The sequence below is a fragment of the Drosophila guanche genome, unplaced genomic scaffold (genome assembly GCF_900245975.1).
Source record: "Drosophila guanche unplaced genomic scaffold, DGUA_6, whole genome shotgun sequence".
NCBI classification, from domain to species: Eukaryota; Metazoa; Arthropoda; class Insecta; order Diptera; family Drosophilidae; genus Drosophila; species Drosophila guanche.
In genome coordinates, this window is record NW_022995749.1 from 5,737,902 (window position 1) to 5,748,328 (window position 10,427).

At 42.7% G+C, this 10,427-nt stretch overlaps 1 protein-coding gene across 2 annotated transcripts; it reads right to left on the reverse strand.

Moving 5' to 3' along the window:
* Positions 1-986: 986 nt before the first annotated feature.
* LOC117585315 (fibroblast growth factor receptor homolog 1) lies at positions 987-10,141 on the reverse strand. 2 transcript variants are annotated; one of them, XM_034274744.1, is made up of 2 exons: positions 9,757-10,141; positions 987-4,395 (listed from the first exon to the last, which is right to left on the reverse strand). In XM_034274744.1, exon 2 carries the CDS (start codon positions 3,710-3,712, stop codon positions 1,436-1,438), a length of 2,277 nt encoding a protein of 758 aa, XP_034130635.1. In that variant the 5' UTR covers positions 3,713-4,395; positions 9,757-10,141; the 3' UTR covers positions 987-1,435. The 2 variants fall into 2 exon arrangements, with proteins under 2 accessions (XP_034130635.1, XP_034130636.1); XM_034274745.1 differs by lacking the exon at positions 9,757-10,141 and adding an exon at positions 6,270-6,407.
* Positions 10,142-10,427: the final 286 nt, after the last annotated feature.

A 10,427-nucleotide genomic window follows, 5' to 3' on the forward strand; every position in this document is an offset into this window, starting at 1 on the left:
TGTTTTAAGATATATTTTGGAGCAAAATTAAATGGAATATTTTTAGGTTCAAAAACTGTATTTATTAGACGCCTTTGAAGACACTTTTGAGGCTCATAAAGTTAGAGAAAGATCAGCAAAAACAGCTCTTAAATACCTAATATCTATGCCAAAATTATATTATATTTTCTAAGCGAAAAAAAACGTGAAATATCAAATGGAAAATCCACAAATTCCCCAACATTTCCCTGCATTGCCCATTCCCAAATAATACTAAAAATAATAAATAGTCCAACAAATCATTCCCATAAAAATAACTATCAAAACCCCTTTATATCCGACATCCATTTAGCACTCGTAATCACAGCCATTGCCCTCTGAACTTTAGCTGTAACCATTTAGGAGAACCTGTACATTAATGTGTCTACCATTTAAATATGCCCCAAAGTTTGTTCATACCTCATATCCAGACAATGTTGCAATCTTTTTGGTAACTCGGCCAACACTTGCCTGCCGGCAGACGGCTTTGCAAATAGGTTTTTGCTCCCCCACCAAAGCAAAGTCGCCACAAATCTCGACGCAATTACAATACTTTATAAACTTATATATCTATCTACATTTATGTATTTCTTGTGGCCAAAGTCTCAGCTCGTATTATCGTCTAATTGCATCGCCAGGCAGGCAGGCAGGCAGCGGACTCCGACGACGCTCTTGGCATTTAGCGCGTCAACAAACGAGCCGCCGCCGACGCTGCCGACCCCCAGACACAAGACCCCAAAAGACCGACCCCATCCACACCTCGGCAACAGGCAGCGGCACAGAGAGTGGTAAGGGGGTACAAAAGAAAAAAAAAAAAAGAGTGGACCGCAGGCCGTTCCATTCATCATTTTTCCGTTTAGTGACGCGCGTGCCTCGTGCGGTTCAAATCGAGTGTTATTTTTTTTTTCACAGATTTTCCCCAAATTGAGACGTCATGATCTTGCTGTCTGCATAGATACAGATACAAATATAGCTACAGATACAGATACGTACAACATTTATTGTTTCATAAGGCACTTTTTTTCGGGGGAAGTGGGGGGAGCATGCGCCGAAGCGCGTTTACATTTATCATTTAGCGAGTATAAAAACTGCAGAGAATACTACAAAGATCAGTACAGAGAATACAGAAATTCAAACACAAAAAAAAATACAACCGATAGCTTAAAGATTAAAACTTAAGGTGCTAAGCCGAGGGGCACTGCTGCATGTCCCCTTATGCAAATATATAATATAATATATAATAAGGTTTATCGTTAAGTTAGGCTATCAACTAATACTAATAATAAATTCGTGTTGCTTTTTGGTTCAATTTTGGGTTGCGTTTGTTTCTAAATAGATTTACAGACTTATAGGCGAGATATGTACAATAGATCGTTTCAAAATCGTTTTTCAAGTTAAAGATTCAGTTTCAAAGTTGCTAATGATCATTTGGTGATCTCTTAACATAATGATATCGCAACATTTGCTCAGCATCCGATTCATCTTCCTCCTCATCGCTGGTCGAGGGTGGCGTATCCAAATTCGCTATATCCACATCGAGATAATCCTCTTTGGCTTGCAGCAGCTTGTCCATGTACTCCACAATCTCCGTAAAGGGCGGCCGATCGTCGGCATTGAAATGCCAACATTGTCGCATCAGAATGTAAATGTTCATCGAGCATTTGGCGGGCTTTTCCATCCTCTGCCCAGACATCAAATAACTATAGAGCTCTTCCGCAGACATAATGGTGGGATAGGGCTGTGCCCCAAAGGTCATAATTTCCCACAACAATATGCCGTAGGACCACACATCGCTCTTTGAGTCGTAGAACTTCTCCTGCAGCGATTCCGGCGCCATCCACTTGATGGGCAGCCGTCCATTGGTGTTCTTCCGATAATATTCCGTGCTCTGTATGTCCCTGGCCAGACCAAAGTCCGCAATCTTTAGCACATAATCATCGCTGACGAGTACATTGCGTGCGGCCAGATCGCGGTGAATGCAACGCCGCGAGGCTAGGTAGTCCATGCCACGTGCAATTTGATGGGCAAACTTGATCAAATCCTTTTCCGTGATTATGTGCGCGGGTGGGGATGGCGGTGGCTGTGAGCTGTCCGCCTGCTCCCGTCCAAACGGACGATTCTTGTAGAGGAAATCCTTTAGATTGCCATGCGGTGCATACTCGACAATGACATAGAGTGGGCCACTTTGACTGCAGCAGCCCAGCAGATTGATAATGTTGATGTGGCGTCCAATGATCTTCATCACTTCCATTTCACGCACCAAGCTGGCAATATCATCATCGGTGTGTCCTTCCTTGACCATTTTAACGGCCACAATGGCACCGTTGACCTCTGCCATGACAACGCGACCAAAGGCGCCCTCACCCAGAGTGGCGCCCAGTACGAGTTGTCCACGTGACAGCTCCCAGTTGGAGTCCAGCGGGAATTCATATTCGTTGAAAGGCGCCGGTTCGTTGCCACTTTGCAGCACAGTCGTGCGTTGCTTTTGTATCTTAACCACAGGCATAATCATGGTATCCATGGAACCGCTGGAATCGCCGCCACCTTCGGGCTTGAAGATGATCACCTTTTTGGTCCACTGATGCACCGTTTCGATGCGTTGCTTGAGCAGCTTCTCGTGCTTCATCTTGCGCACGGCATAGTAGACAAAAAAGGAGCACACGAGGAGGAGCAGAAAAGTCACAATGACACTGGCCACCATGCCATTGCTGCGCATGAAGAAACTGGGCATGCCCGCCTCCAGCAGATGCAAACTTCGCACCACACGCAGATACGCGGTGCTATTCGATTGCCCCAAGCTGTTGCTCTCGACGCACGTGTACCAGCCCTCCTGCTCCATGGTGACGTTGACGAAATCCAAACGATCCAAATCGTGTGCCACAATGGTGCGATTATTCGAGCAATTTGTCACACCTTGGCAGGGCACAAATATCCACGCCTTTTTGCTCGTCAAATCCGATAGATATTTGCAGTTCATGTGTCCGCTGCCATTGATCAGGAGCGTTAGATTCCCGGGACCCGTCATCAGTATGGGCTTGTGATTCACTCGATCGCTGACTATCAACTTTGTGGCATGACTGATGCAGCCCAGATCATTGCACACTTGGCAGGTGTAAATGCCCGAGTCGTCGGGCACTAGATCCTCCATGGTGAGGGTCCAACGTATCTTCTTGAGACTGCCGTAATTCCGAGACCACTCGCTTGTGTCGTTGCGGTACCATGTGAGCTTCAGTTCAGGGCTGCCCAGCGCGGGACAGCTCAGAGTTAACAGCGAACCAGATGGCTTGGTCTGCAGCGAAACCATTTTGTTGAGATTCTTCCAGTAGGGTCGCTTTTGTGTCGCCTTGGGGCTTGCCTCAGCCACTGTGGATTTGTCATCATCCTCGCCATTGTTTTCCTCCGTTGGATTGCTGATTTCTGATGGATTATTTGGTGCTGGTTGGTTTGATGTTGGTGCACTTCTCTGTCGATTGCTAGCTCCCACATTATTGTAGTCCTTGAGCAGCTCTTGAGAGCTGGCAGGTGAGCGTCTAGCGTGGATTTGTGGCGGTGTCATGAGCACCAGAGAGAGCAGCACAACCCAGACAAGTCTTTCCCTCAACATGATCTTCGAGCGACTGTTGTGTTGTCGTCTGCCACTGTTGCTTCTGTTGTTGATGCCACTCCAGCCACTGCACATGTCCATTTTTAGCATATTTATTTTTGTAACTTTTTGTATCGTGCGTGCACCCCTCGTAAGTGCCACTCGCAGCAGCCAAGGGGTAGGCGCTGGCAGACAACTGCAACTGCAACTGCAACTCCGTTTCTGATGGAGTTTGTCGCATGTGTTTTCCCTTGTGTTGGTTTTTTATTCACCGGAAATCCACTTTAGCTTGGGGTTCCTACAGCATTTGATCTGATCTGTGCTCTCTCTCTCTCTATCTCTCTGTGCGGAAGCAGATCAGTGATCTTCTAAGTTCTCTCTAATTTATTATGGATACAGCAACAGTTTTTTCCGTCTCTTTAGGGGGCACCACACAACATGTGTTTTTGGCGCCTTCTTTGAAGTGATCGCTTTCCTCTCTCTATCTCTCGATGATGATGATCCTCCTTTACTTGATGGATCCACCTTTTGTCGATTCGTAACGGAAATACTACTCCTCGTTCTATATATCGTATTTATATGCCTTTTAATTATTGTTTTGGCTTGTGGGGTGTGATTTACTCAGTGAGTTGATGGATTTATGGCAGCCATCTTGTCACCAAATGAGAGTTCCCCCCAAAATCGTGGGCGTACACACACACACACAGATACAAGATACCAGATACAAGATACAAGAGACAAGTTCATAGATCATTCAGCAGCTGCCGGGCGGTTTGATGTGACTGCTGCAACACCTGGAAGAATGCATTCGATTAGATTTATGTTCATTTCCGGCTAGAGCTAAGGTATTTTACATGCAACATAACAGAGCGGCATACACACACTTGCGGTCAAAATACTAGGGTTAATGTTTTAGTGTGGGAGGTTTATGTGCTTTTAGTCATATTTTATGGCCTTTTGGTTTGGTTTGGGGTTGCGCAAAGGATTTTAATAAAACTTTCAAACGGAATTGTTGGAATATTAAAAGATATTTCAGTTTAAAGATTAATTTCGGTTGGTTCTGGGATTTCTAAAGCGTTCTCTGATCATTGAAAATTACTTAAAGATCTTTGAACAAATATTCTTAGATCTGAGATTAGTTTTGCAGAGATATAGTTATAAGGTCGCTGAAAGATCATTCTTTGGAGTGTTGAAAGATCATTGAATTATCGTTTAAAGACCCATCGCAAGCGTTAGGCAATCGTTCTATAATCCCTGGAAGATGTATTCAAGCTTTTCACCCAATTAGCCAGCAACCAAGCGGAAGGAAAGCCTAATGTATCGCGGAAAGGCAAATACATCTCGGAAAGGGAAATGTATCTATGCGCTGGCACATCCGTTTGCTGTTTTCTACGTTTGAATGAATTTCCTTTCAAATTTTGTTTACAAGCAAAATTTCTGTTCTCGTTTTGAACTATAGGAAAAACATATTCTTCTTCTTTTTAATTTGTTCAAGAATTTGCAAAGAATAAATCTCTGCGCTTTTTTTGGACTTGACTTGATTAAAGGCCATTTCCATTTGGTGAACTTAATTAAAATGTCGCGCACATTTCCGGTAACTTGTCCCCCGCCAGTCGATCCTCTCTATACCGCTCTCCTCTCTCTTCTCTTTGGTTCTCTGATTGTGGTCCAGCGCGTGCCATTCTCGTAAATTGCAAACGATTGTCCATCCCATTCCCTCGGAATGAGCTCACAAGTTGAGATTTTTCATTTTATTTCGACTGTCGTTGAATACTTTATCGATTTTGAAAATAGCTTTTTATGTCAGTGGACATTAAAGAGTGCCAGCCAGCCAGGCAAATACTATCGTTTTTTTATGAATGGCTATTAAATCTTGACTGGGCTTTTATTCCGCTTTGGGGACAGCAAGGGAAAGCGCTTTTTTAGACAGTTTTTTATGTAAAGTACCAGGTGCCGGTGCGGCAGTACTTCCTGGAGAGAGAGAAACTGTTTAAGGCTTTAGGAGTATTAGAAGGGTTGAGCATCAAATTCTCCGAAGTTGAATTACAAAACTTTTGAAGACTGTTTAAATGGCTCAAAATTATCCAAAGTTTCTTATAATATGTTTTCCAAATATATTTATCAGCAAAATTGGATTGGTTCGAGAAATGGTACAGGAAGAAATTGTTTTAATATTTTTGAAAGACTTTTTGTTGAAGTTTAATTTATTTCTTAAGTCAAACTTCTTTGAGAAAGTATTCATTTTTGTTGCGGATCTTTACGATGGTCCATGACACACATCCAAAACCCCATAAAAAGCGTCACATTATTGATTAAGAAACGAATTAAAAAAATATCTAAATTGATCCTTCCTTCAGTTAAGAAAAGCATAAAGAAACTATTCTGAAATAAACTTTCACCACAATAACTTTTGTTCTTTCACTTATGCCCAAGTTGCACTGTACATGAAAAGGTGTACCCTCAATAAAATGCAAAAACAAGGTGCAGCGGCTGGTGGATGCAGGGACTGTGTGGCACCTACAGCTGCATCATGTACATTATGTATTGTATGTATACATTTATGTATGTACATTTGAATGGCACAGCACAGCACAGAGCCTACTGTTTAATGTTCTCTCCCCCCATCTACATGTATTCTATTTTTTGCACAGTTCTCCCCCTCACTCACGTCGGTTCGTTCTCTCACTGTGTCCGTAGTATCTCCGTTTCTCTAGGGGGAAAAGTAATTTTTGTGTATTTTTCGCGTTTACAGCCGACTCTCGCAATCGCAATCGAAAACGAAGACTGTTCTAGATACCGCTGCGTAGTCCGTTGGACTGAAAAACGATGTGTGGATCTGTGCCCAATGCCAATTTCAGTTCCGATTCTCAAATGATCATACGGTTTCTCTCTCTCGCTTGTCTCTTGTCTCCTACGCGCGCTCTCGCTATTCGCTCTCTCTCTCTCTCGCTCCCACTCGCATTGTCCTATTCAGTGCGCCGGCGTCGAGACAGAACAACTCAATTTAGTGGGCCCTCTCTCTCTTCCTCTCTGCCTTCATTCTCTTCTCTGTCGTGTGCTTAGGTGCGTGTGTATGTTGTTTGTGTGTGTGGGCTTCCACTTTTGCCGTTATATTTCCAATGCCTGCCTGCACTTTGTTGCGATACCCAGTAATACACAGAAGGGAAAGGAAGGGTATGCTGTAGCAGAAAGAAGGTTGGGATAGGGAGCGAAAGGGATAACTTTTTGCAAGCGGTGAGAAGGAAACGTTAATGCCTAGAAAAAGCTGAAAAATCTCTGTGGAAATTATTATTATTAATTTATTTCCTAATTAATACCAAATCCAATTCGAAAGCATTCATATTTTCTTTCATCTTCTCCAATAGTTCCAGGGTATCCAAAGCCTCGTTCCCTTTGATCTCACCCTTCGCTGTTCTACAAGTTTTATTTTGTTGGTCGTTGCCTTTAGCTTCCCGCATCTTTTTTGTGTGTGTGCCTTTCATTTCGCTTTCAACGGTCGCCTTGCCTTGCCTTGCCTTAATTTTTCACATATGCCTCGCCGATCTGTGCGTCTCTCTGTCTCCCACCCCCGTCCAGTACCGTGCTGTCGCTCTGTCTCTCTCTGACGCTTAATTAAAACAGACACAGTTGCTGGTCTCTCAGCTCCTCTGCCGCTGCTGCTCCGGCTGCTGTCTGGCAGGGCTGGCTATGCTCATCTTTTTCCACAGCCCACATCTGGCGGCGCAACGAAAAAATTAAAGAAATTAAAAGCAACAAAAGCAACAAAAACACAAATGTTCTTATGATGTTGTCCCTGTTTTATGTGGCCTTCTGCACGCCCGCCGGCGCTCTCGGGCCACGCCTCCAGTGCGACGACGACGACGACGACGACACAAGGGCAAATATTGTTTCGGGTTGCACTACTATTGTTGACTGCAACAGACCCAGACGCAGACACCGTCGCAGACGCAGACCCATCCAACATGTGGGCACATCATCATCATCAACGTTCGACCGGGGCAGCTATTCATTCCCTACCTAAGTTCTCGTGCCACACATGTGTTGCACAGACATCCTATCCTATTCTCCTCGCTGAAATGGCGGAAGGGCGCGACAGACCTAAAATTGATTCTTAATGCAAGCGAAAAACCGATCAGCAACGAAAAACCGAAGGCAAACGAGCACAAAATGCACACGAAGGGGTTAACCGAAAAATCTTGGAGGTATTTCCAGGAAACTGCCAGAAAGTGCCAGAAAAAGTTTTCCCCTGCCGAATGGCCTGATTGACCTTCACCTCCATTCAAACAAAACTTTCCTTAGTATATTTCCTGTCCAGCGGCCGGCTAAAATTCCCCAAATAAACACACGCCAAAATATTTGCAATAATTTTTCGGTGCAAAATAAATATACAACAGCACAACACAATCCATCAGAGATTTGTTTCCATAGGTTGAGTTTATGGGTTCACCCGCCTCTTCAAAAACCCAATGGTTGCCACTTCCACTTGCCGCTGTTTGTGTGTGACGCACTTGGTTAACCCAAACCCCCTTCATGCCACAGATATGGTGCTGTGGCGACCGGCACGAGTCTGTAATTTTGAATGGTTCCAGTACGAGCGAGAGTACGTGACAGCGCGAAGGTTGAAGACATCACGAGAACGAAAAGGTGAGAGACTGACAGCCAGCGGGGCAGGGCAGGCTGAGGAGCAGCAGGAAAAATGGTAGATCAAAGTACATAATGCCGAAAGGTTCTAGATCGATGAAGGGTCGATATAGTTTATGGAAATTAATGTAAAACTCATTTGATTGAAGCAAGAAATATAACATTAAATATTTAGATTAAAAGGACAACAAAGAAATCGGAGCTAAAGACACAATAATTATAATCAAATTCGGAAACAATATAATTCCAATAATATTACTCTCATTATTCAATCCTGAACGCTTGAATCCCACAGAAAATCTCATTTACATCACGTTTTAATACAAAATATCAAATAATTCGATTGAAGATTACAGGAAATATTTAAACGAAAAATCTGCACGTGCCCATAAACCATTCTCGTTTCAGTTTTAGGCATAAATTAATCTTTTATATACTTCGTAATTTCCAAATAATTTTCCCTAAGATCTTTACATTATAAACTTCCATTCAAGATCGAAACAATAAGGGAGCGAGCAGCCATACAATTAGCTAAACAAACTTAACCCTAATGATCATTCAAGAATATTACTACATACATATGTACAATCGAAATGGAACAGATCTCTCAGAGCATAGGATGAGATGAGAGATGAGAGAAAAATTGAGTGACTGCCAAAGGCAACAAAACAGAAGCCCAGAAGCAACAGGAAAAGTAGAGAAACGTGTTGCCCGCCCATCGTAAAGCTCAACAGATATAAGAAGAATATATACAACAAAAATATATATAGATATAGCTAGACACATGTACATAGAACGTACATCGTTTCGTATATGTAGCACAAGTTTGAAATGTTTGTTTATGCGGCTAAATATTGCATTGGTTCACATAATGTTCCCATATGAAATGTTGATAAACAGAGAAATAAATGGAAAAGATGGAAAAGAGATTTCATGGGAAAAAAAACAAACGAACAGACAGGCAGCAAAACTAAATTATGATGCCTAGTACACGGATTCTCCTCCGCTCTCAGTTCTGTTTTCTGTTGTAAAAACAAATAAATAACTTAATAAATTAGAATGGGAAAACACTGGCACTGGTGCTTTCAATATGGGCATAGAACCATAACACAACGCAGTGCCAGAAATTTATGTGCGCTGGGGAACTATCTATCCATCTATCCAAACAGTAGCTATAGGGTACAGCCAGTCAGTCTGTGATAATTGAACGACTGACAGACAGACAGAGCGATAAACGACACCAATCAGATGCCTGCCAAGCCATGGAGGGGCAAAACAGAAACTACAACTGAAACTACTATAGAATGTTTTTGTTTCTACTGATTTTTGGCCTTTGGGTGAAAAGTCAAATTGCTGTTTGTACGTTACGGTCAATCAAAAAGTAGACCATACAAATAATTTGCACAATTACGCAAAAACTACAACAAATAAAATCCAAAACCAAAAGCAAAACATGCACTGCATAGGGGCAGGGGGCTTGGGCTTACGTACGGGATATATTTTTAAAAACTTACCTCACATGTGTTGTTTTCGTTGCTCCAAAAGAAAAGTCGTAGGAAAAAAACAAAAAGAAAAGCTGCCTTGCCAAATAGTCCGCGTGTAGTCCGACACAAAAGTGTCGTTTTTTTTCCACGGAAAATTATTGTAAATGTTTCAACACACACCACACACACACAACACAATTGGGAAACAGAAGAATTCTCTTGCTTCTGGGGGGGGGGAATGTTTGCACTTAAAATTCTTGAAATACTCAGGCACACTTTTGCAGCTCTTTTTTGTAGCATAAACAAAACTCAAAACTGCTGTGGAATTTTCAATAAATATTAAGAGCACTTGTGTTTGCCGTTTGATTGTCAGTTTGCCCGTAGTTTGTTCCGATCTGTAATGGCACGCAGTCCGATCGCAACTGAAAAACTGAAAACGCGGGCTGGCTGGGCTATGCCTGCCCGCCTGCGAAAATAAATCTCTTCAATTAAATGAGGGAACACAAATGAAACGGAATTCATTCCCCCATCAGCAGCAGCATCATCATCATCATCATAGCCCGTGTACCCGAGTGCTGGAAAATACACAGAAAAACAGATCTCTTCAATGTGTTTTTGCGGCTGGCGGGATGCCGCATAAACAAAATACAAAAACTGAACAAAAACACATTGTATAACCCCCAACCAAAAGAGAGTGACGG